Here is a 27,273-nt window from a genome sequence, read left to right on the forward strand (position 1 = left end):
AATAGCGTTAATTGAAGTGCTTGTAGAGGACTTGATGATGCTTAAGATGCTTGAGAGGCACCTTCAGCCCTGACAGCCACCTGTTACAACTGCTGTCTGGGCTATGTGCAGCTTGCTCTTGGGGATCTAGTACAGGTTTGTCATTTTGCTATTGAAAGTCTTTTGATAGAGTCATTGCTTTGTAATAAGAACATTTAAAATACATTATGAATACAAGATTAATTATCTGGAGGCTATCCAAAGACAACAGTAACGAAGGTACTGTGATAATTAAACTTCACAATAGGATAATAGCAAATACTTCAAATACTTTGGAAAAATAATAATTCATAGCTGGTGAATGGATTAATAAAGTAATAAAATATAACCAAATAATATTTATTTGGCAAGAAATTAACACAGACAGCCAATCATAAAAAGGACAAAAAATTCTTCTACTTTATCCTCTCACCAGTTTTCCCCCCCTTAAAAAAAAAAAAAAAAAAAAAAAAAGACAAAACCAACTGCAACCCCCCCCTCAAAAAACCAACCCACCCTAAAACCCAAACCACAAAAACTAACAACAAAACTGATGTCACGCCAGGAAGTTCCTTATGGCTGATACAGATTGGAAAAACCACTTGCAGTTAGATAGAAATGTAAAACATAATACATAGTGTAAACACAAGTTTGGATTCGTCTTTTCATCTATTAATTTAAAAGGCCATAAACTTGCTTGAAAAGCTGGTTTGCCAGAAGTACTATAATCAAATTACATTTCAGTTGAACAGAATCCTTACAACTTGAACAACTTAAAAAGCAGCAATTCCTGTCCTTCAGCAATCATGCTCTATTAAAGAACATAAAATATCCTTTTAACAGAATTAACAGGAGTGCTACAGCATCATATTCAAATACCTTAAAAGTATTCTTGTATTCCCCATCAGGTTCAGTATCCACTAGCTGATGGGTCACTATGTAACTACTACCACCACCCTCACCTCTACAGCACTCAAGAATGAAGGAAGACAAAATGTAAGTGCTCCTCTCTCTACTTTGCCTACATACAGGAAAATTGTAGTGTTTCTTTTATTAAAAAAAGAGATACTGTGATAAAAACCAACTCAGAGAAATGGGTCTTCCTTTGATTCTTAAAGCTGTAATCGTCCTTTGATATTCCTGCTTCTTGCCAGAAAGCTGCAAATTCGATGTGCCGTAGAAATTCCCACCCACAACCACGACTGTCCTGCTGAGTTTCACAGGCTGATATTCTGACGATATCCAGCCCTCAGTAGCTCTCAAGCCATCCCTGAACTGAAACATGTCTGACATTCAACACAGCCTGAGCAAATCCCACAGATGGCTTAGAGTATGAAGAAATAAACAAAACTGATCTGTTCACAGGTAGGACGTAATTAACCATTAACACCAACTCTGTGTTCGCAGAACCCTGTCGTATGCCTGTACAAGTATGCCAATCCAAACCTACAATCACTCCACAAGGGAAAACTCATTATGTAAACTGTTCAGTATACAAAGGGGTTTTGTTAAGTACTAAATAGAAACCAGTTCAAGCCACTTACCCTTGGGGATCTTAGTTCTGGTTCTTCTTTTTCACTTTCACTGCTGGAATAATTTTCTTCTGCTTCTTTTTTAACTTCTGTTGGGGGCATTTTTTGTTCTTCTTTCACACTTTCCTCCATTGGTTCCATACGTTTCTGTATGTCTTCTACTACTTTTGGTTCATTGTGATGGATAGTCCTAAACTGAATGTTTGCAGAACGGCAGTACTCCTCAAAACCATAAAGATACCTATAGATACAAATAAAGCTTCATTTATATTTTCTCTTTATTGAAGTGCATAAAACCTATTTTTCTGCTCAGAGAAAAGCAAGAGAAGCAGTAACTTTGGGGGGGAAAAGGGGAAGAGGGCAGAACAACCCCAACGAAAACAAGCAACCCAACAAAACCAGCAAAACAACAAAAAAAACCAAGCCCAAATAAACAAAATAAAAAGCCAGAGAAGATTTTGAAAAGAAGCTATTACGCACACAAGTCAAATGGTGAGAAAGAATCCACACAGGTGCTTCCCACAAATTTAACTTCATCCCCATCCAATTAAGATTTCGTGACTTTCAAGCCTAAGAACAAGTACACTGTTCTGCAAATGCATAATGACAGCTAAAATCAGCCTAGTATTAGAATGTGGGCATACAAACAAGTTACCACATGGTAACAAACTGCCATGCATCAGCTTGTTCTCTGGTAACTGCCTGTGTGCACACTCTAATCCAGTTATAGGTGAGAGAAATAGGAACTAGCTTATTCCCGAAGAAATAAATACACAAGTTACAACATACTATCATGTGTCTATACAACATAATTATTTCCACTGTAACAGCAACCCAGTACGTATTTACCAATTACTCTTTTTATGATATTCTCTGTAAAATATAGACCTTAAATATGTGCCCAGTTCAAATCCCACTGCAGACAGTCTGAATATTTTCATCTTCATCAACATTAATATGAGTTGAGTCATTAGTCATCCCTATTCAATCAGCCAAATTTCCTTAGGTTTGAGTCAAGAGAACCTCATTCTTCCCTTTTACTTAAAAAGCCCAATTGTTTCTTGTCAAACTTCCAGGAGGATAAATAATAAGAATTATTTTTATTTACAAAATGAGCTTGAAAAGTGTCATTCCTAGGTTTCCATTTCAAAAGGTAAAACACAACTGAAAACCAGGGGTCAGAATAAAAGAATTTATGCATTTACTCATTGCAAGCAGTGATTTTACTACTTCATCCTGTCACATCCACCACAGCAACATAAACTAAACTGCCCTAAAACCATTATTCTACAGATTCCACAAAGATGGTATTTAAATATGCAATCTGAAACATGTCTATATCAATGTTTTTCAGGAAGTTAAAGAAACTGGCATAAAATTCTCCTCATTGCATGCAGCATCTACAAAATTCGAATTTGCCAAAGCTTTTTTTATAAATTTCATTGTTGTACTCTGAAATAGCATCATCACATGCTGAAAGTAAATGCTGCTTGATAAGGAAATTAGTAGAATTCTAATATACTAGAGCAACAGGAACTTACACAGCCCTGAGCATGCACTCCTGTCCTCCACCATCTTAATCCTCAGCACTGGAAAATGCTCAGAACTGTTCATTAACTGAAGAATATCAACTACTGTTTCATTAACCTATCAAAAATTGCTTGAATATTGCACATGCTACTAAAAAACCACCCAGGAAGAATGTTTTCACCGCCATACAATATGAGAACTTACTTTCTATAAGCAGTTTTTACATTGTAGGAAGCAGCCGAGTTCAAAATAGGAATGCCAAGGTCCATATAAATTTGCTTCCATACAGCACCGCTCTCAATCTTTGGGAGAAAAAAAAAAAAAAAAGAAATATAAAAAGAAGAAAGAAAAAAAATGAAGTTTTCAGGTTTTGTTAACAGAGAACATTAAGGAATGATAACACAGCCACAAGCCACAGCCTTTAAGAACGAACAGAGACACGTAGTTCAGGAAACATCCAACACTTACATTGTCACACCCACCCTGCTGATATACCAGCCTAAAAAGTTGGAAGAGATTAAGGTCCTTGTAGCCCAGAACAGGTGGTTTATTGATAGGAGTACCTAAATAAAACAAAACCAGAAATAAGAATTTACCACAAAGAACAACAAACCACTTCTATTCCTTTAGCACACGTTTGATTACTAATGTCTTTCTACATTTTAAAATCTGTATTTAATAATTCCAAGATAAAAGTTGCAAGTTAGTAGTTTCTAGTCAGGAATTAAGGCTTCACCCTACTTTGAATGCATCACTTATTTCTGGGTGGTTTATTAGCACACTGGCACCAGCTGCCTGCTAACTACGATTACTCAACCTCCTTTCAAATTTGTGCCATCGAACTGGCTGTATCCCACTGTCAGTCTCCTGAACGGGGAAAACAGCCAGAATTGCAGCAAGCTCCACAGAACACCTGATGAATGCTGGTGTAGAGCAATGTGCAAAGAGATTAACTCAAAACACTGTGGTCTGAAAGGAATGTGGAAGCAGCAGAAATGTTGGATTAGAAAAAGATATACACAGGCAAATCATCAGAATGTGAAAAAGCACAAAGCCCTAACAGGATGTGACTATTTGGGACAGTTCTGGGAAAAAAAGAATGAACTCAAATCGGATGAGTGGCAATGATGTAAAGAACAATAATTAACTGCAAAAGGAGAAACCAAAAGTGACTTGGGGCAAGTGGCTGCATATGTAGACAGTATTCCTCCCAGCAAAGAAGAATATCAAACCTCACCCTGCTGCTTCTCATCTTCACGCAATTATATTTGGAATCATTAAAATAATTTCATAGGACTTTGAGAACACTGTCATGATCACACAAATCAAAACATTCATATTGAGAGAACAGAATGTAGAAGAAATCCTGTGGGAAAAGAAATCTTCCTACGAGGGGGAAAAAAAAAGGAAATTAATGTACACAGGCAGGAGGAAAGACCCAGTCCTGAAAAAGTTCTGTATGTTGTTCCATCAACATACTAGCTTAAATGATAGTTTCTGGGCTGAGTCTCCAAATTTGGTGCGCAAATGTTTTTTTCTTCTGTCTCTACAAGTGCCTGACATGATCCCTACGTGGTTTATAGCCTAAGACTGCTTAAGAAAGGGAGTGAAGAAGGAGGAAAACAGAAAAGGGGGAAGAATCATGCTACAAGAAAGAAAATTGTGGATTAGTCCAGCAGCATAGGAGTGTTCTTTTTTCAACCTGACATAGACTCTTACTCCCCAAGGCAGGTTATTCTCCAGAAACACTGGTTATACAGAGGAGGCCTCAAAATTATATTGGATGAACTCCGGTATATTTTCATATAATACAAGATCAATTTCTAAACCTGTGATAAGAACTGGCAATAGCGAATAGACTTGGAACTGTTCTTTTACGATTCTGTGGGCTAGAACACACCTCACTCATAAGGATGCGGAGCCTCTTTTACAGAGGTAACTTGATTTCCCCCCAAAATCTTAAAATGCAAGAAAAAAAAGGGGGGGCGGAATATTTAGGCACTACATGCACTTTACATTTTACTCTTAGCTTTGGTTACTTCAAATTCAAGTACATCAGCATTTGCTGTACCATATGCTGCTATAGAAATATCATTCAGGTAACTTTTGTCAAGGAAAAAGAAAGAAAAATAGAGTAAAAGGGCAGCAGTTGCACTTGTAATCAACCTCCACCAGTGTTATTGCCGGATTAACACAGTATTCAAATTGAAATAGCAAGTTCATGAGTGAAATGAACAAATATACTCTAAAAGATGAAACTCTTTCCAGGCTTTTTTTTTTTCTTTTTTTTAAAGGGGCAGTGGTGTGCAGCCAAGGAACAGAAAAACCTGCCATTTTAGTGTCAGCCTCATCACAACTGCAGATGTGAATGGCTTACGCAACAATAGTTCTCCCAGGTCAGCAGGTATATCCTGCTCTCTATACATAGCACATGTACTTCCAGTGTAGATCTCAGACCAGGATTATTCCAGTACGGTCTCACCTAATTCTGTAAAGACAGATATTTAAAATACGCTATTTTCTAGAGGACAAAGTAACAATCTTTTAAGTTGTCTCTTGAGGCAAATATCACTGGTACACCTGCACATGATTAAGACAGTTCTGCAAGGAGACTTGAAGATGGCATATCTCCCATTCCCTGCTGGTTGAATTTCACCATCCATGAACAGCCTCCTCAGGTTCCAGCCTGAGATTAACAGCAGCAAAGTTCCCAGCCATGGCTGTCACAACAAGCAATCAACCAAGAGCTTATTTAATAGGGATTGTTAACATAAAAAAGGTTTTGTGAAAGCAAAACGAAACCAAAACACCTCTGGGAGGACTTGAGTTTCCTCTGTGTGACGTGCTTCAAAGTACTAGAAGTAGACCAGCCACATATGAAAATGGGTAAAAGTGTTTCTCCTTGCACCAGACTAGCTGTTATTTTTTTCACCGACATGAAAAATATGCTCATAATAATACCCATTACATTTAAAAGCAATTTTAGAAAGCCATTAAAGTGGGCTAGAGATTAAATTATAAACAAATAAATACAGTAATTCAGTGTTACCTCTGTCTTCCATAAACTTGTAAAGTTGTTGGAGGAAGTTGTCCCTCTCTTCAGGATCAAGCTCTTCCTCAGGCTGTGAAAATAAATGCAGTCATAATGAAAACTAAATATACGAAGTAACAATTTATTTGTACAAAAGCCTAACAGTGAGAACTAAACCCAAACCACTGCCCATTTGGCCCTGCACCCATATAATGGTGAAATATGCAGAAAACAAAATTTACTCCAGAGACTTAAGTGTGTACCTAAGGAAGAGAAAAAGAAAATGCACGTCAGGGAAAGCCTCAATCCATGACAGAAAGAATGTAAATGTGACCCTCAAAATGAAAACACTAATATACTTTCCCTACTGCTCGAAGTAGAACTTTTATGTATATTTACAAGACTGAAGCAGTTCACAGGAACTCTAGGGGTTTTGGTTTGGGTTTTGTTTGTTTGGGGTTTTCTTGTTTAACTCGCCCTCCTTACCCAAACTCTAGCTAAGGTTGCAGAACAATTCTTTCTCCTGGTTCTGATTCTCCAGACAGTATTTTTTTTTTTTTTTTGTGATTTAAGTTCCAATGCTTGATTTCAGCTCGTATTTGGAAACGGTTTTAGTGCCACTTCTGCAATTTATTATTATAAATTCCTTAGTTTTACCTTAAAGTCTCAAAGAGATGAGCACTTATGAGCTTTATAGGAAGCAGTCCACAGAGTGACAGGTGGAAACCATGAAAACACAGTACATTTATTGGGAAGTAGGGATTTCTAAGATTCTAGCAGAGAGAGAGAAAAAAGTCCCTGCAATGCTTTACACATGCCGCTTTCTTCCTGCCAGCCTGGCAATCATAGGGATTGCTGGTGAGGCAGTTTGCACAAGGAAGACTGCAGCTGTCTTGAAGGAAAGACGTAACTGTATGTGTCAAAAAAAATCTTATCATTACATTATTAAAAATAACAGAAAAGTCACAAGCAGTTCCAGAAGGAAACCAGAATAGCAATTTCAATTTCAGTCGTCTCTGCATTCTGTAAACTTTAAGCCTTAAGGCAGGAAGACAGGCAGTGAAATGTAAATGTATATGCTACTGCCTTGTTAACCAGAAAGCAATCTGCCCAGCATCAGAATGAATTTCAGCCCTGACTGCTTCAGTGAATGCTGAGCTTCAAAGCCCAGCAGGGCTCACCTACAATCAGGAAGAGACAATACCTGTTTCCTCTTTTCCTATTTTTTCTTGGGAAATAATTGGAAGAAATTAAATGAATCATCACAACATTGTACAGCATCAGTAACCATTCGCTCATACTGCATTATAGGGATTATATAAAGAGACAGTTATCTGTAAAATTAGTATAACTTCCCAGGTTAACAAATTAATTACTGCAGTAGAAACCACATTTTTCTTCTCTCCAACTAGATCATGAACCAACTTCAGGATAGAGAAATTCCTACCATCTACTCTAATGTTTACTGGTTGAAGGCAATACTATGCAAACTAAATATATCTAAATAATAATAAACATCCAGAAATACTTCTGAATAGTTGAATTCAAACCATTTCTTTCATGTGGGCATAATGCCAAACCAGAACTGTAGGTCAGAACAGCAGAAATGTAGGTTAGAAATAGCACTCTTGCAGACAGAATGTTAACTGTTTCACTGATAACAAGTATTTTCAGCTGAAGAAAAGCAAAAAGGAAAGATGAAAAGCCTTTTTTACATACTTATAGGACAGGGGCATAAAGCCCAACTATTCAGCCACCTATGTGAGATATCCTGAGTCCTGTACCTGCTTCTCTCTGTCAATGGTGTATGAGTTAGGTTGCCACCCCTTGACAGACAGAGCCTGAACCATGGCTGGCACCAATACCAGAGTAGATACCAAATCTTTCAGACAGGTGACTTGAATAAGACCTAAAGTCTGACTGTCACCAAGGAATAAATCATGATTCAGCTATTTCAGTGTCTTTTTTCGCTACTGGCCAAAATGAGAAAGACCAATCCTTCACTGATATGCTTATTACAACATTAAGATACATGGACTTTTATAAGCTGTCATTTTTTAATCAAGATTATCTACTCATAACTGAACATCATGAATTCCCAGGAGTGTCTACTGCTCTGAGTAAGAGTTTTATCTTAAACACATCAAACATCATCTAAGATGCTGTATCAGCAACCTTAAATTTGCACCTGAAGTGAAGAAAACACCTGAGAAACTTGACTCCACAACCTGTGATCACCAGCACTGGGTAACTGGAGAACTGAAATTCCCAGCATCTGTTTCCAGCAGGCACTGGGGCGACACTGCTACCTGCCAGAACTCACTTCTATCCAGACACTTATGCCCATTTTAGACTGGGCGTAAGTAAGTTCACAGTGACAATTGTGCAGAATCAGTTTCTTAAGAGAGTTCTATCTCTCATTTTGTTCCTATACAGATGTTGCAAAAAAGGGAGACTAGTCAAAGATAAGGCCAACTGCAAGGCAAAACAATATGTAATTTTTAAGTGGAAGGAGTTCAAAATGGAGGCCTTCCTGTTCTTCATCCAATATCCATAACTAAATGCAAGATGAGAAAAATCTTTTTTGTCTCAGGGTGAGACGCTTAATTTTATTTAAAAAACAAGAATCTTCAAGATGCCCTTTTTTTGCTCATAATTAAAAAGTTGAAACGTGGGTTTGAGATTTTTTCTTCCTGACTAGCAGGTCACATCAGTTAGAGAATACTGTAAACAGTAAAACAGCGAAATCAACAATTACACAGAATCTCTGTACAAGGGACATACTCCTTTCCCAACGCTATTTCTTACTGCTTTCCAAGTAATACTGTGTTCAAGTATTTTGTAAAATTATTTTAAGAATAAGAACCAGCAAATAAGCACAACATGAAACACACAGAAACTTGTAGAAAACTTGTCACGGTTTTGCTTCATTTCGTTTCAAGCCACTTCATTCACTGTAAGTTTTCCTTCTGTCTTAAGCATTATTTCAAACAAGAGTATTGCTCTGTTATCCTGACTCATCGTTTACTCTACACAAAGATGTTAAAGCTTCTGTGGATGCTCACCTGTGAAGCTGAGTGGGAGCACGAAGGATGAAACAATTTCTTCTACAAAACAAAGAATGAATCTCTACTTAGAAGCATGTACATCATATACTCGAATCAACATGGGGCGAAGGTACCAGGGACAGATCTTTCTTTTATGTTGTTAATAGACCAACAATACCATAAACTCTTCTGTGAAATAAATACAAGCTAGGAGGAAGAACAATGTGTACAGGATTTGGAGTTCAGAAGAGTATATGATCAAGACAAGCTGCCACAATTAGAGTTAATATAATTTGGTTGCTTCAGAGTACTTAAATGTGTTTTCATCACTTGCATATTTGCTTTCTGATGCCAAGTTTGAACACTAAGTAAGGAAATGAAAAGGATTAAACCGATTTCAACAAGTTAACAGCTTTACACTATGTGGAGATGAGAGTGAGCCTAAAAATGTCAATTTCTACCAACCAGGAATTCAACCATCTTCAACAATGACTCACTCTAGAGCTGCGCCTCAGTTCGCAAGTTCTTCACTCCTTTTTGAGGAATATTCTGAGAATGCCCTTTAGCATGAAATTGTGAGCAAGAAAGTCTTTGTGAAGAACATTTGTGCATGGTATGATGTAGGTCATATTTCACAGTAGCCAAAACCACTCCAAATGCATGCATGCCTGAGAAGGATGATTAGCTAATCAATATTTAGCTAGGGTTTTTTTAAAGTTATTCTGTGTATTACACATCACAGCTGCTTAGGGGTTTTTTAATACACGTAAATAAACCACTTGTTTCTGCATACCATGCTTTATTAACTTTGAAATTACTGTATTCCTGTATTTAACTTTTAGAGTCAGCTTTTTCAATGTTATCTTAAAATACACATAGGTTACCAGAGAAATGGACAATTCGGGTGTCACTTTACGTGGCCTCTCACAGTCACTTAGAGAAAAGACTACATGGGAAACAAGAACAACTTTGAAACAAAACGTAAATATCTGAATAGATGACTGCTTATCATTAGTAGGAATCTCAGGCTCCTAAAACACATCATGGATTTCATCCTCATGGACTCATCCCTCCTTTATGAACTTAGTGCTAATAAAATATATGGTAATGACTTATTGCGAGAATCAAAATCCATGCTTATGTGCAGAATAGGTACACTGGAAAATGCTTCTGGCACTTTCCCTGCTCAACAACGTAAAGCAACTGTGACCGATGTTTCTTGATGATGCTGTGGTGCAAGAACCCTAAAAACTTTAAACAAATGCACACTATTAAACATACTACACATACATCCTTCAGGTGACTGCCAAAATGAAGACAAAGAAAATTCCTCTAAGCATACACCTGGAGGTGCTACAACTCTTTCTTCAATGAGAGGCATGGGGACCAGCTAGCTGGATATTTTCCATGAACGTTTTTTGCATGTTTGATTAAGAGAGGGAAAAGTGAAAGAACAAGGAACTGTAATTAAAGTGACACAGATAAACTGGAAGAGTCTCTCAAAGATGGTGTTATAACCAATTCTATAGGTAAGATAGAAATCCCTTTTTCCTTTTTGATATTATAAAATGATACAATATTGAAACTTGCAAAATTCATACTCTAAAGAACAAATTCCTTACTTTTACTCTGATCTTACGTGAATGTATCTATTAAGAATAGATACATACTGAAAATGTATATCAAATAACTGCATGTTAGATCTTGATTCTTTTATAATCGGAATAGCCTACAGGGAGATTGAGAGGCAAAACCAAATGTTGCCTACATGTTCACTGGTAAAACTGGGAGTATTTGACTATGTAATCACGAGAAACAAATAGGTATGATTTCTTCCCTGACGGAACAGCCTACATACAAGCAAATACAGTAGTATATATAATCTGATTTTTAATAAGAATCAGGTAATGTTCCAAAAGCTTCTATTCTTATGTGGAGATACTGCAGTTGAGATCTCTTCCCTTTCAGCTGCAGTGCATTCTTTGACTGCCAAATGTGACCTCAAAACACAGTTAATTCTCTTGTTCTGACATGCTGAAAACTGGCTAAGGACCAAAAGCAGTATCCAAATTTTTATCTGGATTCAAACCCATTGAGTGATTCTTTAAATTTTAATTTGATAAAGAATGTTTTACTATAGTGCCTCCGGATTTTTTCGCTTCTTATGACGCAAGCAGTATCTGTTCTGTTATTCAAGCCTCACATTGTGAATGAAAAGTAATCCTGAGTTGCACCATGTACTGCAATTATTGTCAAAAATCCAACAATTTGACCATGCTGAGCAACTCAGTGTAATGCAATTCCTATTAAAGTCAATGACAAGCAATTTCCACAGTGTCCTCCTCTGTAGTCAACTTTGGACCACATGAGTCCACTACCACCAATGAAGAGGATTAGCATCTCACCACCACCATACTGGTTCCCACTCCTTAGCTTACAAAAGCCATAAAAGAACAACTACATAAAGCCTAGAAACCCTGTTGTACCAATTCTACTGTACTCTTTTAAAATGTCACAAAAGGCAGCATAATTAGAAAGACAGCCTATGTCAGAACAAAGTTACAGATTTTTAACCCAGATACTGAAGAGATGGCAGGATCTATTATCACCAGCTATAGCAGATCTCTCTGCTCCATTATCATTATAAAATGATCCTACTTCAGAAAAATAGGATCCTTTCCACTCCCAGAATTAGACTTTTCTGACTGACTTTATCTTCTCATTATATATTAAGTAGGTCTGTGTCCATTTGACTGATTTAATGAAGGCCTATCATGGCTGGTCAGCAGCTGGCCAGGCCTTGACAGCAAAGCTGCTGTGCATTTCAGAAGATGGGGGGGAAGATAATGTTTAAAATCTCTCTCCCATCTCTAGTAATATAACAATTTGCAGTTCTAAAACAAAAGGTCCACTGAGAATATTCTGGGAGAGGGTGGACAGAAGCTATTTTTGACCTTGATTAATAAAAGAGAAACACTACAAAATATAAATGCAAAATTTGAGTGATTCAACATCTGTAGTCAAATAAAGGCAAAAAATATCCACTTGTCGATTCACTCTGCAACCGGTATTACTGCCTTTATAAGGGAAAAGAAAAAAGAAATTTTGAAAAATTCCCTAAATGCTGTCTAATTGCAATGCAATATCTAGCATAGCCCACTATTAAAATAAAATGATGTATCAGCTGAACCAGAAATTTGATTTAATGGGCCAGCATGACAGTTCTGCTCTGAAATAATCTACAAAGATGAACATATCTCCTCTACTACATAGCTTCAGCATGAAGATGCTCACCTTATTTTTACATGCCTACTTGTCACCTGGAAATAATGGATTCTACACCTTCTCCTACCAGCACATCTACCTGTCTGGAATCCTTTGCCTCACTACTCTATATTTAGACTATTCTTCTAAAATAACCTCTATTTCTTTAACAGGAATGCCTTTTTCTTCCTTTTTTTTTTTTTCTAAACCAGCAAGCTCCCCCCTCCTCCTTCTTTGTCTGAAACACACAGCACTTTTATGCAATAGCCATGAAAAATATTAAAAATGGATACTAGAAAACTACTACAGCAATCCTTGATTTTTAGTGACTGATAGTCTGCAATTTTAACCAACGTTAATACAAACAGACCAACACAGACTGCAACAGTTCACACCCTGCAAAATGTGGCCTATTCAGTCCTTTTCACTGCAAACAGGAAAAAACCCAGAGGATTTTATATTCTGCAGACATTTATCCTTATATTTATCTAATCATAGCATTACCCTCATACAGACATCTACCCCATTTTCCAGAACACTGTTATCAAGGCATAAAATTAACACCTAAAAATAGATTCTTATTGTCTTTTTTACCTGGAAAGATCTACCCTGGTTGCATGCTCCACCAGACAGTTCCCAGATCAGAAATCTAAGTCAAATCCGCATTCTTAACAACCATGTTAGCATTACAGATTAAAACACAGAATCCTTACCTAGGAGCTGCATTCTTTCAAATGTAAAATGGTTTTACTTCCTCTCTATCTAATCTGCCCACTGCCTGGACATATTTCAGCCTGACTTCCAAATATTTGCTCGCTTTCTCTCTCCCTGCACGGCATCCGCAGTTATACGGCATTACTTACATTCTCTTCCATATAAAAAGAAAAATAAAAAATAAAATAAATAATAATAATAAAACCCCAGACATTACATGGAAGGCAAAGCAAAGAGACAGCCCATTTCAGAGCATCTGGCAAACCTCCCCCTGGCCGCCGGCCAAGCCTCCGCTCCAGCGGCCACCCCCCCACACCCCTCCCGCCCTCCGCGCATGCGCGCTGCCAGCCAACACTCGGTTGCCGTGGCAACGCTGTAGGCCGCCTCCAAGTATGAACGGCCATTCTGTGCTGGGGCTGACAAGGCCGCACGCTGCAGGGCGAGCGAGAGGGAAACGGGGCGGGACCTCCCTCAGGAGGCAGAATTCACCGCGGTTTTCTATAGAAACGCATGTTTCCGAGCGTCCTGTGAAAATCGCACAACGAGGTGAAAGAAACAAATCCAACAGCCAAGCACACCCCCTGCTTCTAAGAACAGGCAGCAGAAATAAACGGAAATTCTGTACACAGTTTTGATGACATGAAGAAACTGGCTAACTTTGTGGAAAAGGAGCCACTCAAACAAGTCCAATGCAGAATTTTACCATAATTATTAGACAGAATAGTGACTAATTCACGACCTGTAATACTGGTGTTAAAAACTCTTAACACGTACAAAAGTAAATCCTGTACCACTCCTAAACAGTGTCTTAGGCACCAAACAGCTTTAACAAGCACCGTGCATTAGCTTACACTTTCAGCCTACTGCTTTTCCTTCAGCAGTTTGTTGGGGTTTTTTTATATTAAACTACTGTTTTCAGAAACAAGTTACATTTTATACAACCTATACATGAAGAACGAAAGAAAATACATTACTTTTATTTAGAGATAGATTACTACCACCAGGCTCAGCACCATTATTTTGCTTATGTCTCTCTCCTCCTGAGCCAGATTCTTTCCATCACTCTTCTCTGCCTTGAATTCTTAAATTCTAAGATTTGACTCTAATTTCTACTCTGGATAAGAGGAGGCAATTGCCACTGCTCACAAACCCCAGTAAAAACAACTATAGTAAAGGAAAGATGAACGGGTCTGGAAAGATGACGATGCGATTATGCCACATCTGAGAGTACAACACTGAAAGGTGCAGGATCTTCAGGCAGGCAAGTTATTGAATTATCTTTGAAGAATTACTAAAATTGCCCAGACTTACCACTACTTCTTCAGTTTTCTCTTCCCTTTTTAATTCCTCTTCATCAGTTCCTGCAGCAGCTCCATCTTCCTCATCACTGCTCGAGGACTCTACAATTTCACTCATATCCATTTTCCAGTTCCGAGGAACAACCTTTGTGTTGAGAAACGTGCTTGCCTCCTGTAGCCCTACAGAAGAAAGGGCCCTGGTTTTACCTCATCCACAGTATTCACAGTCACAAAGTATTTTTAATTTCCTTTTCACATTCTTGTAAATCACAATTACTACTTAAACCAAAATTGGAATTAAGTAATAAAATAGGTAATTCAGCTTTAAACACCCAAGTTTACAAACTTTACATTTTGGGAGTGTCAAATTTTAAAAATCAAGTTTGGCAACTCAAGGAGTTTAGAGTTCAGAACATACATCCCAAACACAGCATCCAGTTGTTTTCTAGGCACAGATCCCCATGAACACTACCATGCTTTACACATAAGTATATGAGTGGTACAAAGATAGGCATCCTATACTCCTATAGGATCGTATACATCCTATACTCCTCCACATATATTCCATCCAACTGTAAACCATTGTATTTCCTAAGTGATAAATACTGTAACAAAGCTATTTAAAAAAGTAAACCCAGCACAGTTAGATCAACTACCATGACTTACTTTGTTCGTTTCAAAATACTTTTGTGTCTTAAAGTTTAGATTGCACAAAAACCGCAAATATTTTCTTGAAGAGAACTGCCTAAAGAGATGGTTACATTAATGTTTGGAACAGAGGAAAAATACAGTAGTGAATGAAGGAGTGATGGGCCAGGGAGAAGTCACACTTGTACAATTGGAATATCTCAAATTCTCTTCCTTGAAGATGTGCTCCAATGGGGGAAAACAACAAAGCAAAATAGACCCAGATAACCCAAAATATGCCTGCCAGTCATAATACAAGACTTTAATAAAGATGAATCAGAAGAATACCCAAAATAGGGACATACAACAATGACCAACTCACAGTGTGGCTCGAGGAGACAAAGCAACAGGTTTTAATAGCTGCTGATAAAAGTAACCTCCAGAAATCTGTCTAAAATCATTCTGTGAAACCATGAGTACCTTTGGTTCCACAATAGCAATGAATGTCACAGCCCAATTACGATTACGTTCTGCACAGAAAAAAAAAAAAATCCCTTTCTTCTGTTTATCTTAAACCTCACATCCTATCTTTTTTTGTTTTAAAGTTCTTGCACTATGAAATAGTTATTAAGAAGAAAGTAGAAATCATTAAAACCACCTCTCGCTCTCATTTGTAAGTATCATGTTAAATCTTTACTTGGTAACAAGCTGTTCCAGACCTTTACTCAAACCGAAGGAACCATTATTGAGTGGGAATTTTTGTTGCTCGGTGGGTTTTTTTCTTAATTATTAATAAATACATTTTAAATATTTCTCCTTTAACAAATTTCATGTTTTGAGGTCCGACTAAAGACAACACTAAAAGTTTAAGGATTATTTACATTAAAGCTCACTAAAACCAAGGATTATTGTAGTCACATCATTCATCCATCCATAAATCAAGTTCTGTAATTATACTTTAAAATCAAACATTAGTCACATGCAGGCTGTTCTAATAAAGTTTACACCTTGCTGTCTGGGTATTTTTAATGTAAAGTCTAAGTGTTTCGAGCAATAGTGCAAAACTTTGGTCTTAGGAGATGTAACTGTATATTCCATTGTTCAATGACATTTCAAATACACTTCTTGAAAATATTCTATACATTTTCCACAAATTTGGAGTGGATCAAAAGGAGGAAATAAAAACCAAATAAACAAGACTTCTACTAGGTGCTATTTGAATAATAAGGCAGCTACATCCAAAGTTTCTCTAATTTATCACATTTAAAATTGTTTGCAAAATAGCCAAAAGCAATTATGAGAAATCAACAGGCCATCATTTATCTGCAAAAGTTAAAAGTACTACTTCATGAGATTTCCTTTTTTGAACACTTAGAATTTATTCTAATTTACCTTTTTTAGGAGAGGACTCAGATTTTGGTAAGTTTTGAACATCTAGTTCTTTAATGTCTTTTCTTGCTACCGAGTAACTGAAAAAGAATAAGGTTCTGTTATTATCTGTAAATCACAGTAAAGTAAGCATTTGCCTCAGAAGAACAGTGATGTCTAAAATTGGCAAGATTTATCATTCACTTTCAAAGTCTTTTCTAAACAGTGAATACATAAGACATTTGTTATTGTAGGTCCTAAAACAAAATTCAAACGCAGAGTAAGTTTCCAGTCTTTCTTTGAAACTCAGACAGTAGAAGAGCCCTTGTAATTAAATAATTAAGAGAAGTTTGTAAAGTTTATTATAAATGTTTAACCTGCACAAATTTGCAAATGTAAAATACTCCACATAGGCAAAAAAAAAAAAAAAAAAAAAATTAAAATCTAAATAATTAAAATATTGGTGTGAAAATATTCACATCAATCAACAGCTGCTACCCAAATAGCATTCTAGCTAAGATGAAAGAAACATTTATGCATTTCTACTAGCACAGAACAACAATAAAGCCAAATTCAAACAACTGCATTGATAAACAGTTGATTTTTATTTCTGAATTACAAAAGTGTTCTCACAGCAAAATATATGGAAGTTGCTATGTTCTAAAGTTATAACCAATATTCAGTTACTGAATTACTACAACAGAAATGCTAACCAACCTGCAAGGAAAGCCTTACAAGTGAGTTATTATAATAAGATTTTTTTCTTCTTTCATTATTTCAGAAAAACTGGAGTAAAACCTCAGGAATTGGAGGCCGTCACTTTCTGAAGTTAAAGCCATAATACTACGGGGGGAAAAAAAAGTAAAACAAGAAGTCTGCATGCTTTTCCAGTAACATCCTACCTTCAGTATATAAAGAACCACTTATCTAGAAGGCTGATGATACATGTCTACATTAAGAGGCCAAACTGAATTAAGTCTTCAGTTACTTGAAATACGTTTCAGTAATTGAGTACTCACACCCTACTTAAAATCACAGCTATTAAAAATCACAAATTGTTCACTTTGAAAGAGAGAAGGAGGTGTGATAGCTGGCCTTTGGCAAAGAAGTTTTTAGTTACAGTACATTAAGACAGATGCATTGTAAGTAAGGATGACTAGAAATAAAGGGACAGGGCTTAAAAAAACAGGCTTTATACTCTTGAATATACTATTCCTTAAGTAGGACAGACATCTCTCTCTCACTCTCTCCCCTCCTCCCCATTTTGGGAGCGATGTGTGTGTGGACTAATAGGACCGATCTTTCTTTTTGCAAGAATCTTGGTTCAGATTCTGTAAACATTTTAAGTAAAGTTACTTTACATTCATTTTTTAGTCAAAAAAAAGAAAAGAAAAAGAAAAAAGTAAATTAAACACTTTTAGACTTTGCTACTTAAACAGCCATGGACATCTGGGCACTGGAGGTAATGAGTCAGATATCCAAACTACTACAACAGACACCCATAAAGGCATAATAATTAAGACATTAAGGGAAGTAATTAGAACCAAAACTCACACTTCAAAGAACAGGAGTCATCTAAAGTGTTAACACTTGGGGTTTTTTGAAGTTGTTGATTTATTTATTTTTTTTAATAAAGAAACACCAGAAACATTAGTAATCCAATGAACTCTTACCAGAACACACAATATAAAGATGGGCAAGTAAGCACAGCAGCAGTTCACTTGAAATGGATTATGAATGACAAATGTGTACAACCAACTTTACACAAAATTGTACCTTGACCTTATGGAAGAAATAATGCCTTCAGAAGCAATATGTACCTAGGTTTGCATTCTTCTCCCATATACATCTAATGAAAGTAAGCTATTACTTACAATTTGGAATCTGCAAAGGATCGAACTAAACACTGGTCCTTTTTCACTGTGACGTCATCATTACAGCTGGGAGACACAACCTGAAGTTTCAAATAAAACACCTCTTTTAAACAAATTAAAAAAAAAAAAAAAAAAAAAGCTGATCCTGAAAAGAAAAAAAGATGGACAAGATGGACAGCAGGAAAACTGCTGTTTTCCTGTTTCTTCTATGATAATTTCCAGTTCTGAGAAAAGAAACCTACTCCCATTTGTATTACTAAGGCCAACAATGACAAATTTCAAGCAGCAGTTCACCTCAAACTATGAACTTTACTTATTATGCACAAGCCAGAAGAGTTTGCAGTTTCATTTGTAAACTCAAAACTCATCTACTGGGTGACATCATGGGTTCCTGTTTATTCATTCTGCTTTTTTTCCTTTCTTGTTCATACAAAACCTGTTTAAAGCATCTGTTTAAAAAGTCACAGACCCACTTATTTGACACCAGCTTTCAAACTGAGAGGAAAGTAGTAGGGTTTTTTTTTTGAGGTATGTATAATATAAGACAGCGTGGAACCCAGTGCATCCTTCCACAGCAGTATCATCTCTAAGTCTAAAAAGGTAACAAAAATGCACTTCCAGTATTTGTATTAGCACAAACAGAACAAGTTTCCATTTTGTTCTAGACCATATACACATACAAAGTGTCAAATGCGGGTGAACTTCTGGGTCTACAAGGACACAGTGGGAGCTGTGCCACCCCAGTCAGAAGTTTTACCCCAAAAATCAAGATAAGACATTCCTGGTTTTCAGCAGAGAACAGTACAGGTACATGGCCTCCAGTAACTTAATCCCCTAGTTGGAACCATGGTAAATTAAAATCTGTCATTAGTAAAGGGATATACAACAATCAGAGCACATGCAACAATGCCACAATTCACATTTTAAACTGAGATATATACAGCTGGGTAAGCCAGTGTCAACTCTTGACCCTACATTACACTTATAATGTTCTTTCAAGGAAGAGAAAACAACTGGCCCATGCAGTTAGCTGCCTCTTGATCCTGGATCCACCCGGGGAAATAAAATCTTAAACTAAGTCAGGACATTCTAACAGCTGAGCTAACCCTGAAGACTCAAAATAAAGGACTTTAGAGTATACAATTAAGTACATTAAATATGCAAAGATTAGTGAACCAAACCTGCCTAATGATCCACATAAAAGAACCAAAACAAAAAAACACAAGCAAAAACCACACACACACACACACAAAAAAAAACAAACAACAACAAACCACCAAAAAAACCCACAAACCTCAAAACATCTCTGATGGATGACAGAAGATGTGTATTGAGCTTGTCTGACAATACCAGAAAGCTTACTAAAGAAAGCAACTTTTAATATGCATCTGTAAATTTTCCTGTGTGTATGATGAAACTGCAAAGTGTTTACCTTTACAGTACAAGTCCACTTGTACTTTGAATTTATTTAATACATACTTTTTATCAGCAATGGCAATGAACAGCTATATCCTATACTGACAGCAAAATAAAAACAATAACCAACGTCTATGGCTACAGTAACTGGCCATTTATGTAATGAAAGCATGAAAGGAACTAGTATTTAATAAAATTGAAAGTTTAATGAAAAAGGCAATCATTAAATACAAAAAGAGAAAAATTCCACTGCAATTAAAATTCCTCTTAAATTGCCTGGGAGTGCAACTCCTAATGTATCTTATTTTTAGAAGAAAAATATCATTACATATCAATCATTATATGTGCAGTTTTGAAAGACTTAGGAGGTGATACATAAATGTTAATCTTTGCTTTCATACTCTTCACAGATACTGTAGAAAATTTGTATTTTTAGCAAATATGGGCAGCAGAGCATAGCCTGAGTAGATTCACAAATGCTGGAAAAGTTTTGAAGTGTGCAAACCACTCTACCCAGGGAAACCACTACATGAACACTGTAGCAAGTCAGATGACACTCTTGTCTGAAAAGACAGTAATAGTATGACACTAGATATGTCAACATCTTAAGCAACTTACCAAAGCCGGATACCAGTCTGCCTTCTCAGAACTACAAGTCACACTCACAACTTTGCCAAGCAATTCATCATTGAGACGCCTTTTATCTTCATCCTCCTCTTCACTGCTTTCTTCTTCCTTTTCATCTTCAGTACTAAATTATTAAAACACATAGTATTTTAAAGTTTTTGTCTGAAGTTAATATTTGAAAGCAAATACAGCTTACAACCAGATCTTTCTTCCTGTTCTGCACAGCTTCAAAAACAAAACGAGAATTTTAAAAGCTGAAATTGGTTGAAATACACTTAAATATTAAGTGCACTTACTTAGTAAGAGGCATTTTGTAGAAATTCTTTCCAAGTACTAGTATTTTACAACAGCATCATGTTGGAATTGGAGGCATGAATCAGGATTTGATTGTGCACAGACATGAAACAAAGAGAAATGGTCTCTACCCCAGAAATTTAAAAGCACTTTTTTTCCTACTTTGTCCAGTATAAAGGTTAAAAATCCTATATTTTCTGACACGAGTTCCTATTATATGAAAGAAGCACAAACATACTTAAGGCTACTACAAGCAAAACTCCATCAATTTCATAATACTGCTAACATACGAACATGTCGGCATGAACTGAGTTACTTAAGTCCATAAGCTGTGCATTCAACTGACATGATAGCGCATTCAGACCATTCAGTGGCATTACTTCGGTTTTAGCAAAGCACACTAAAGGAAAGCAACAGAGCACTACCAAAACTTACACAGGAAGAGAAGATCTTCTTCCTCTATTAGATTTTTTCCCAATAACTGGAGTTCCAAAGTGCTCTGGATTGGTTAGTGGCAGTTGATCAAGTGTCTACATGGAAAAAGAGGAAACAAAATTAGTTTGCAATTTCTTCTTATTATAAAAAAATATAAATTAACCACTTAGTTTCTACTGCATGTCCATCATCGTCTTACCTCACTTTCTGCGAAGTGCCTTTCTCCCTTCAAGCATAATGAAGTTCGTCTCAAGGTCCTCTCATCACCGTCATCAAAAACTAGTATGAAGCCAAGGAAACAAATTGGCACAAGATGATCAGATCTCTTTCCCAAGCTGACAAAACAAGTCTACTATTCATCTCACAATCTAGAATATTCTCTGAAATGTGACTTTTGAGACCTCCACTTAATTCTTTAGTTCATAAGCAAAATTAAGGGTGGTATTCAAGATTCAGTTTCAGAACAGGTAACACTTTCAGACGGAAATTCAAGCCAGTATAAAGTAAGGATTTTGGATGCAATAGTCTCAGCCTAATTTAGACATCCTTCTTTTCAATACATTGCACATTTCAAACCATAGCTACTGTGTGCATACCAGTTACAATCTTTGGGGTTTGTTGGGTTTTTTACCCTATCCGTTTATTCCTTCCTTACGCTACCTTTTAATCCTCCCTCTTGCTACAACAACCCCCCAAAAAGACCACTAAGTGGAAAGAAAAAAAAACTTTGTGTTAGCTTTTGCTACACCATCATTGCTGTGCTACCAACAGACCGAGAGTACTGAACAAGCCCTTTTCAAAGAGCACAGACCAGGTGGCTGCAGTCTGGCATTCCAGTAAGGTAGAAGTTTATTTGTATGAGGTCAAAGTGCAGAGTACTACTCTATATTTAAACTACTTGAAATGTGCTTTGTCCACTAGTGAACTTTGGTGGGGGTGGGGGGGAAGGAAGGAGTTTCAAGTGTTGTGCATATCAGCATGACAATTTTGACATACTTTTATTAAAAAAATATCTTGAGCTAGCATGAATATCAACTATATGTTTATTGTTAGCAAAACCAGCGATTGGTTGCAGCAAGAAAAGCACTTTTATTTTTCAAATAACTAAACAGAACAGTCACATTTTCATAGTCTTAGATTAAAACCACAGACTGCAATAGTAACTATACAGAAAAGTATGAATAAAAATTTTATTAAGCTCAATAAGATAAGCTTTAACATTCCTCCATCTTCAGAGTAGAGATACTGCTGTGGTATGTACCACTACTGAATTATCTTAATGGTTCATGTTACAATACTTGCACACACAAAGCAACTAACTTTCCCCCCCACTCCAAAACCCTAATATTTTAAGAATGGCAGATAACTAGTATAGCTAATCAGGCATATAGGTAATAATATTTTCAAAACTTTTAAAATACAAATACCAGCAACACCCATCAACCTCAGCATCAGTATGTTATTCTCAAAATCTTCTAGTTTTGCTTACAGCTCACAAAGCCACTGCTGCGACACTTCACACTAACTGGGAAAACAAAGTATGAGCTCTTTCCCTCTGCATTACTAACTCAGCATTGGCACCCATTGATCAGCTCAGTGCAAAGACCAGAGCGCTAAAAAGAATTCTGAAGTTCAGCGTTGTCACAGGTTTACATTAAGAAGAAAATCTATATCCTTGCCACCCCTTTGAACGTAGTTTCACTACACACTCCAAACGTGTCACTCACCAGCTTTCTGTACACTTTGACAACAGTATTTCATGGGCATATTTCTAAGCTCTAGGGTGATTTGGCTGGTTGGTTGTGTTTTCTGGTTTTGGGGGGTTTTTTTGAGTGTTCTGTGCACCCTACAGTGTGTGCCATTTCTCATTGCTCTAAGGAGACTTAAAAGCAGATTTACCATCATTATCTTTTGCCAAACACATTCAGAACTAAAGTCAAAGTACTAATTTTTACAAATAATTATTTTAGGAGACAAATGGCTGGTGATTTGCAACAGGTAACTTTACTGAAAGGAGCAAGCAGAACATGATACTTGACAGTAAATAAATAAGTAATAATAAAAAAATTAGTTTATCTCCAATTTTGGAAGCTCTACCTATTTAATTAAAACCACTATAGTAGAGGGAGAAAAAAAAAAAATAAATCAAGCAAACCATTTTTAAGCCAGCTGACATAGACCATTTTTTTCATCCCTAAAAGATAAATCTTATAAATACTGAGTCTTAAGTAAAATACACTAGTAAAACACATTAACTCTACTTAAATGAGGATACATATGGAAATTAAAAAAAATTAAGAACTGCATGAGATATTCTGCTTCCCTCAATTACAAACATGCAAGTTATTTTAGAATTTTGAAAGTCACAAAATTAGATATTCGCAACCAATATGAGGCAAGTATAGATTGAAAATGTAATTACAATTGCAGAAGTGTCAACTTCATAAATTTATATTTCACTTTGAAGGACAAAACAATGTGGAAGAAAAAATACATAATGCTGGGTAATTAAGTTTTCATTATTAGCCCCCAGACCCAGAGACAACGAAAGCATGAGTAAGCTTTCAGAGCTGGCACTCCTGCTTTCAGTCCTATTCCCAGTTTCATACACGAAGACACGTCTACCCCATGCCTCAAAAGCAGCCCTCTTCCTACAAGCCTTTTCCTGCCATTTCTCTGTTTTCTCTAGGTGAAGGTACAGAACTGGCCTGTTCTACAAAAGCTGCCTGTGCCTTGCCGTACAGGGAAAACGTGCCAGGCCACTCTACAATTTCCAGAACTAAAAACAGGTGGGCTACAAAAAAATAAAACAACCAAGCAACCCCAAAGCCCCTTCTGAAACCCCTCTCCTGCTCCTGAAAGGAAAGCCATTCTTTCCAAGAGAATGGAATACTTTCTCTCTTACAAGAGGCAGCTATCACCCAACTTCAGGAAGGGTCTACAGCAGAAATTCCACAGGTTGTATTCCATAAGAAAAAAATTTACTGAACAGTATCAGCTGTGTTAGGGAAGGAAAACAGAGAAGACAGGAAGATATCTCCCCATAAACATGTAACGTAGTCATCAAAGGATGCATTTACAGTGCCACAATATTTACATCAGAAGAGAAACTTACAGTCCTGTCCTTCCAAAGAAACAAATACGAAAAAGCAGAAGCCCTTTAACTACTGCCATTGCCTAACCTTGTAGTAGACATGTACTTGTGGGGAAACAGGGTGTGCCAGCTGACTACTTCAGTAAATACTTCTGGAAAGAAAATGATACCTACTAGCCAAGAACCTACATACTACCATTTAAAAGTCAATATAACAAAGTAGGAAAGACAGAAAGAAAAGCAGCATTTCTACTGGTCACAGGCCTTTCTTCCAAATATGTTGTTTAATGACGAACACTGACAGAAAGGGAAAAAAGATGACTAAGCAGCACAACCTGGAGGAAGCGTCTCTGTCACAATGCTTGTTCTAGTCCCAAGAATGGAGTTCAATATGCTCTGTATGGAACATATTTAAACAGTGAAAATAGAACAGAAATTTTAATAATTTTGCTGTATCCCATCTTGTCAATACCAACAGGAAAGAAACAGAAGTGATTTTTTTTCCCCCCCTGTTTGTGGAAGCCTAAGCAAGCCTGAGCTGTGACAGAAAAAGAAAAAGCTTCCCAGCGGGAATCAATGCAATACTTCCCTAAAGTTAGAAAAAAATTCTCTGGATTAAAAGTAGAGTACCATAAAAATGCATTAAACGGTGCAACTTTCAACTCACTACTGATTAGCAGGTATCTTCCATTCCCTGCCTGTAACAGGCCCTTATATGCTGTTAACAAAAATAATACTAACCCTGCCCTCACAAAAATGCCATCTCAACATCCGTTCTCACTTATTTATATAACAAATATTAACGAGTCCACAAATCAAAACCATTTTTAGGAACTGTGGAGAAACTCATGAGAAAATACTGCAGATCAGTTTAACTGTAACTTGTTTATAAATACCCCTAAGATTAAAAAGAAGAAGAAAAATTAAAAAAAGACATAAAAAAGAGAACATAGCAGGACACTAGTAATAACATCCTCATAATACTTACAGTATTATTTGTACACGGAGCAAGTTAGACACATGTAAGTTTATCTAATAATATGTAATATATAATATAAACCAGAGCAGTCCTGTAAGAAACAAGTGAATAGGGAAAACAACCCTCAGGACTGTATTGTCTTGCTAATTTCAAATCCAACAAGTTATGTTACTGTTGCTGCCCAAAGGAGGAGAGATTCTAACACTGCACAGCAAGCAAACTTTTTTTTTCCCCTCATTCCTCATCCCATTCAGAAACTTTTACATCTACCAAGACAACAAAAGTATGTACCAAGCAGTAAAAACTGCTCCAGTGTCACTATGCACACTCAATTATTTTCACCAGCTGCCTGACAACGTAGCTGTTTGTGAACTACCAGAGATGCTATGTATGAATATATAGATAAATGTGTGCAAATTCTGTAGATTTTTGTTTTTCAGCTGTGGAAGCAATATAGAAAGTACCAAGAGTCATGCAATACTTGTTGAATAACCTTGTTGACAAGAACTGTACTAACTACCAATTCATCACTGTAAGAGGGCTCAAGAGGAAGATACTGCAGCATATTGTGATACTGGAGAGACTGCAGAACTCAATCTAAAAAGAAACAAGAAATAATTTTAAATAAGCTTCAGTTCTGTTAGCGAGTGTGTATGAAATATTCCTGAAAATGCAGACGGGCAACCTTTGAGGCTACTCACAGAAGACTATCCTATCTCCCTACAAACAAAACCCTACCGCCTGAAACTCCTTCTTCTGAAATGTCACAGAAATCTTACTATCGTACATATAATGACATTAGAGAAAAAAATTCTACCTCCTTGCTTTCCCTACAGTGTTGGTTGTACACAGTTTATTACTGTTTTTAACACACAGTCCACATTGCAACAAAGGTGGTTTTATAACCAAAGGCTCTATCCAGTCCTTTTTCACCATCACATCTACCCCTCTACCTGCATGTCACCTGGCACATAAGCACAAAACGTGGTGCTCTGCTCTTTTTTAAATTCTCGCGAAAGCAACCAACACAGCTCTTGCACAGTTCCTATGTGCCACAGGTGTACCTGAACAGTAACTACATGGAAGGACTCCATGCACAAGGACTCCAAATACAGGGTTTTCCTTAAAGTTCATCCAAGCAACATTTTGGAGATGAAAAGAATAAATTTCTGGTGGGTCAGGATGGTACAGAGCACCAGCAAAGTGGAGGCAACTGGACCGTTCCCCTGCCACACTTGTGGTTTCGGATTCCTGGATGACACATGCACAGCCTGAAGACGAAGTGCTGGGATGCTTCTGGGATGCAGAACTCAACAGGATGCTCATAAGAACTGGTTGAACAAGCCACACAAACATGACTAGTGCCTTGCACATACTACAAAATGTGCGTGCTCTTCAAGTTATGAAAAGACAAACCTCTGGCACTGATGAAATCACACCACCACAACTGACTGGTGGCAGTGATAGCTTTTATCACCCTTCACGCAGAAATAAGATGTCAGGAGTTTAAAGTTGTAGCGGAGCCAGAATCACGTCAATTTTTCCTGTTAGAACAGGTATCTCCACAAGGCATCAGAAGAGGAGAACTTCTTTTAAAAACAGGAAAAGATGACTATAAATAGCTCCTGTTAGCAACCCTGCTCCTGAAAGTCCTAAGACATAACTGTTGGTTCATTTTCTGATAAATATTCTCAGAATTATGAACTGGGATTTTCAAAATCCACACAACTTGAAAGACTACCAGAACCAAACAACTAATATCTTTCATTTCTGTCATCTGCCCTCCTAAGCCCAGTACCTCAGAGTGATGCAACTGGTGGCTGAGACTCCACTTTCAGAACAACTCAAACAGACTACCCAAAACTTTACTTTCACAAGGATAAGCACTTGGGTATCTTAACTCCTCTCAGCACACACTCACTTAGCATTCCCTGCACACTGCCACAGTGACTCTGTGAGAGGAGGAAGTTACCACCACATGAGAATCACAGAATGGTTAGGGTTGGAAAGGACCTTAAGATCACCTAGTTCCAACCCCCCTGCCATGGGCAGGGACACAACACACTAAACCATGTCACCCAAGACTCAATCCAGACTGGCCTTGAACACTGCCAGGGACGGAGCA

At 37.0% G+C, this 27,273-nt stretch overlaps 1 protein-coding gene across 5 annotated transcripts in view; it reads right to left on the bottom strand.

Annotated features, from left to right (window-relative positions):
- ARID4A (AT-rich interaction domain 4A) overlaps positions 1 to 27,273 on the bottom strand; it is a 50,030-nt gene that overhangs the window by 11,842 nt on the left and 10,915 nt on the right. For 3 of the 5 annotated variants that reach the window (XM_030483079.1, XM_030483077.1, XM_030483080.1), the window contains 10 exons: positions 21,275 to 21,354; positions 21,076 to 21,170; positions 20,338 to 20,470; positions 18,304 to 18,383; positions 16,454 to 16,530; positions 14,448 to 14,614; positions 6,130 to 6,202; positions 3,549 to 3,643; positions 3,285 to 3,382; positions 1,563 to 1,791 (listed from right to left, as the gene is read on the bottom strand). In XM_030483079.1, coding sequence (XP_030338939.1) covers positions 1,563 to 1,791; positions 3,285 to 3,382; positions 3,549 to 3,643; positions 6,130 to 6,202; positions 14,448 to 14,614; positions 16,454 to 16,530; positions 18,304 to 18,383; positions 20,338 to 20,470; positions 21,076 to 21,170; positions 21,275 to 21,354 — 1,127 coding nt within the window. Of the gene's footprint in view, positions 1 to 1,562; positions 1,792 to 3,284; positions 3,383 to 3,548; positions 3,644 to 6,129; positions 6,203 to 14,447; positions 14,615 to 16,453; positions 16,531 to 18,303; positions 18,384 to 20,337; positions 20,471 to 20,642; positions 20,704 to 21,075; positions 21,171 to 21,274; positions 21,355 to 24,991; positions 25,206 to 27,273 lie in introns of those variants that run through there. The other 2 variants (XM_030483081.1, XM_030483082.1) reach the window with 2 other exon arrangements.

This window comes from Strigops habroptila, chromosome 4 (genome assembly GCF_004027225.2).
Source record: "Strigops habroptila isolate Jane chromosome 4, bStrHab1.2.pri, whole genome shotgun sequence".
NCBI classification, from domain to species: domain Eukaryota; kingdom Metazoa; phylum Chordata; class Aves; order Psittaciformes; family Psittacidae; genus Strigops; species Strigops habroptila.